The following is a 2,889-nucleotide window of genomic DNA, read 5'->3' on the forward strand; positions in this document are numbered from 1 at the left end:
AGGTAGGAGGAGTGGAAGGGGAGGTACATTGACCTGTATCTCTTAGATCATCCGATGCCTGCTTAGATTCTTGTCTCCCTCTTCAAATGCCTCACATGCTCTTGCACCGCCCATGGCAAAAACACGTACAGTATTAAATAGATAAAAAAATGGAACTGAAGGTCTCAAATAGAAAAGAAATCCAAAATTAAATACCAGATTTAATACTGCACTTGAACCTCCCCAATCGTTCCAACACGAGAATATGAAAACAGAACCACAACCTCACGACAATTAATATAGAATTATATAAGAAGAAGATCCCATCTCCTCCACCCTAATTAACTAATCCCATTCTAGTTCCTGCCATGCGTAGATATAGAGAGAAAGACATATAGGTTGGGGAGGGGGTTCGTGGAGAGAGAGAGAGAGAGAGAGAGTTAAGGAACAGTTGCTGTAGCTAGCTTACAAGGTGGCTATGGGAAGTCCTGATGAGTAAACATGGATGATGGGCCAATCTCACCGCCTCCCTGAGACCTACTTCCGTTACTGCCCTGCCTTCCATCACCAATATTACAACCCAAATGAGAAGCAGCAGCCATTCCTAGATTCAAGTACACCATCCTTGAATCCAAACTAAGGCTAGCCATACTGCTGTCAGTGTTGCTGGCCGTATTGCAATCACTCCCTTCTGTACTCATTGACTGGTAGATGGCTGTGTTAAGATTGCTTCCACCGCTAGCACCGCCTCCAGTGGCGGAGGCGGCGGTGGCAGCAGCAGCCGCCTCCTCTTCCCGGGATAAAACCATCGCAGCTGACTGGACTAGTTCGAGGCACAGCCTGAGCCTGTTGGGTTCAATGTGGGACAGCCCCGGGACTGCTCCCTTGAAGAGGAAGTCAGAGGTCAGGTTGCGGAGGATGTCGAGCGGGGTTACACCATCGATGGTCCTGACGTTCGGATCGGCATGGTGGTCGAGGAGGACGGACACCATGTCGGGATTCACCATCTCGGCTGCAATGTGCAGGGGTGTCTTCCCGGCAGGCCCCGCCGGGCAGTTGACGTCGGCTGCTCCGAGCTCGAGCAGGGCCTTCACGACCTCGCGGCTGCAGTTTTGTACGGCATAGTGGACGGCGAGGGCATTGTTGAGGTCGAGACCCTCCCCCATCACCATCAGCTTGAGGAGGTCGATGTCGGATGAGTCGAGAGCACGGCGCATGCGGTGGATCTTGTGGTGGTCGTCTGGCCCAGCGGTGGGGGATGCGGCTGGGAAGTAGTGGTGTGTGGGGTGGGAGTGGTGGGTCAGGAAGGAGTGGCGGCCGGGCTTGAGGCGGAGCTCTTCAATCTTGGCGACGATGTCGATGGGAAGATGCTTGCTGAGGACCTCCGGCGGGAGGCCCGAATCGGCGATGAGGTGGGAGCTGGTGGTCCAGAGCTGGTGCATGTCCTGCTTGTGTGAGGCCATGAGGACCTTCATCACATCCTTGATGGATGCTTTCTCCACCATGCTCTCCAATTGCTTCTGCACTCAAAGATCAGTGAAGAGAACCAAAGAGGATGGATGGTAGTTAGGGTGGTGAGAGGAAGAATCCTAGGTTTTTACTTTGCGTAAAATATAGAAGGAAAATGTAGAAGTTAGGGAAAGGGAAAGCGAGAGTGAGAGGGGAGAGAGAGAGTCACCCAATTCAAGAAATTGGGATTGATGAAGAAGAGGACACAACAAAGGGAAAAGCAAACTGAGAACTCTAATTTCGAGCTGAGATGCGATGTAAGGGGAAGGATAATGACAAAGATGGGATTGGCCCAGCTCTCGAAAACGGAGACAGTATCAAGTAGCAGCAGAAGAAGCCACTTCCACTTTAGGAAGAGAGACTCATATATAACTCATTCTAGAAGGAAGGAGGAGAACTGAAATTTCTGAGTGCACCTTAACAAACCAAGCCACCTCATGGATAAATGACTGATGCTAATGATGAGGAGCCTAACTATTCACCATTTAAAAAAAATTTAACCAGTCGTATGATAATATATCTAGAAAAGATTTTCATTTTTTTTCTTGGGGGGGCGGTGTGGAGGTGTGGACCTGGGTGATCAAGGCAAGCTCCTGGACGCCGAAGGACCGGGCGGTGGCCAAGGTGTCGAGCGCAAGATCGATGGCGGAGGTGCAATGGGTGTGGCTGCAGCCGCGTTCGCTGCAATCAGGACGGGGCTTGTTCGGCATGACGGACACCTGCCCGCTGTAAAGGAACTGAAGAAGCAGCAGGAACGCCTCGTAGCCCACCGAGTTCAGCGGGATCACCGTCCCCAAGGCCGGCCCGGAGGGAGAGCGAGGGCTAAGCTGGTGTTGGTGGTGGTGGCGGTGAGGGTCGAGCAGGGTGAGCCCCGGCGGGGGGTCGGGGCCGCAGAAGAGGCGGCGGAAGAAGAGGCTGCGCGCGGCGAGGACGCAGCGGTGCGCGTGGATGAGGCGGCCATCCACGCTGAACGCGACGTCGCTGAAGGCCTGGCCATTGATGAGGAGATTGAGGTAGTCCACAGAGAGGGATTTGAGGGACTCCTCCGAGCTCATCTTACTGCTGATGATGAGCTAGCTATAAATAGCGCCCTTGTTTTAGGAGGAATGGATAAGAGTTGGGAGATACAAAGGGAGACGACCAAGAGAAATCTGAGGAGGGAGAGGAGGAAAGGAGTAGAGAGTTCTCTCTCTTTCATAACCCCGTTTTTTTCTACGACACCGGTATATATATCATTCACCACCGGCTGTAATTGACTAAGTGTGGTGGGCTTGGAGAATTTTTTTTTTCTGTTTTTCTCTTTTTTTTTTGGTCTACTTATTAAAGAAGAGAGATGGGGAGAAATGAAGAGAGATGAAAAAGGAGAGAGGAATTTGAGGACTGTAGGAGATTTTTTTTTTT

At 51.5% G+C, this 2,889-nt stretch overlaps 1 protein-coding gene across 1 annotated transcript; it reads right to left on the reverse strand.

Moving 5' to 3' along the window:
- Window positions 1–159: 159 nt before the first annotated feature.
- Window positions 160–2,543, reverse strand: LOC105052756 (BTB/POZ domain and ankyrin repeat-containing protein NBCL-like). The gene is made up of 2 exons (XM_010933696.4): window positions 2,061–2,543; window positions 160–1,499 (listed from the first exon to the last, which is right to left on the reverse strand). Exons 1-2 carry the CDS (start codon window positions 2,541–2,543, stop codon window positions 456–458), a joined length of 1,527 nt encoding a protein of 508 aa, XP_010931998.1. The 3' UTR covers window positions 160–455.
- Window positions 2,544–2,889: the final 346 nt, after the last annotated feature.

This window comes from Elaeis guineensis, chromosome 10 (genome assembly GCF_000442705.2).
Source record: "Elaeis guineensis isolate ETL-2024a chromosome 10, EG11, whole genome shotgun sequence".
Lineage (NCBI taxonomy): Eukaryota > Viridiplantae > Streptophyta > Magnoliopsida > Arecales > Arecaceae > Elaeis > Elaeis guineensis.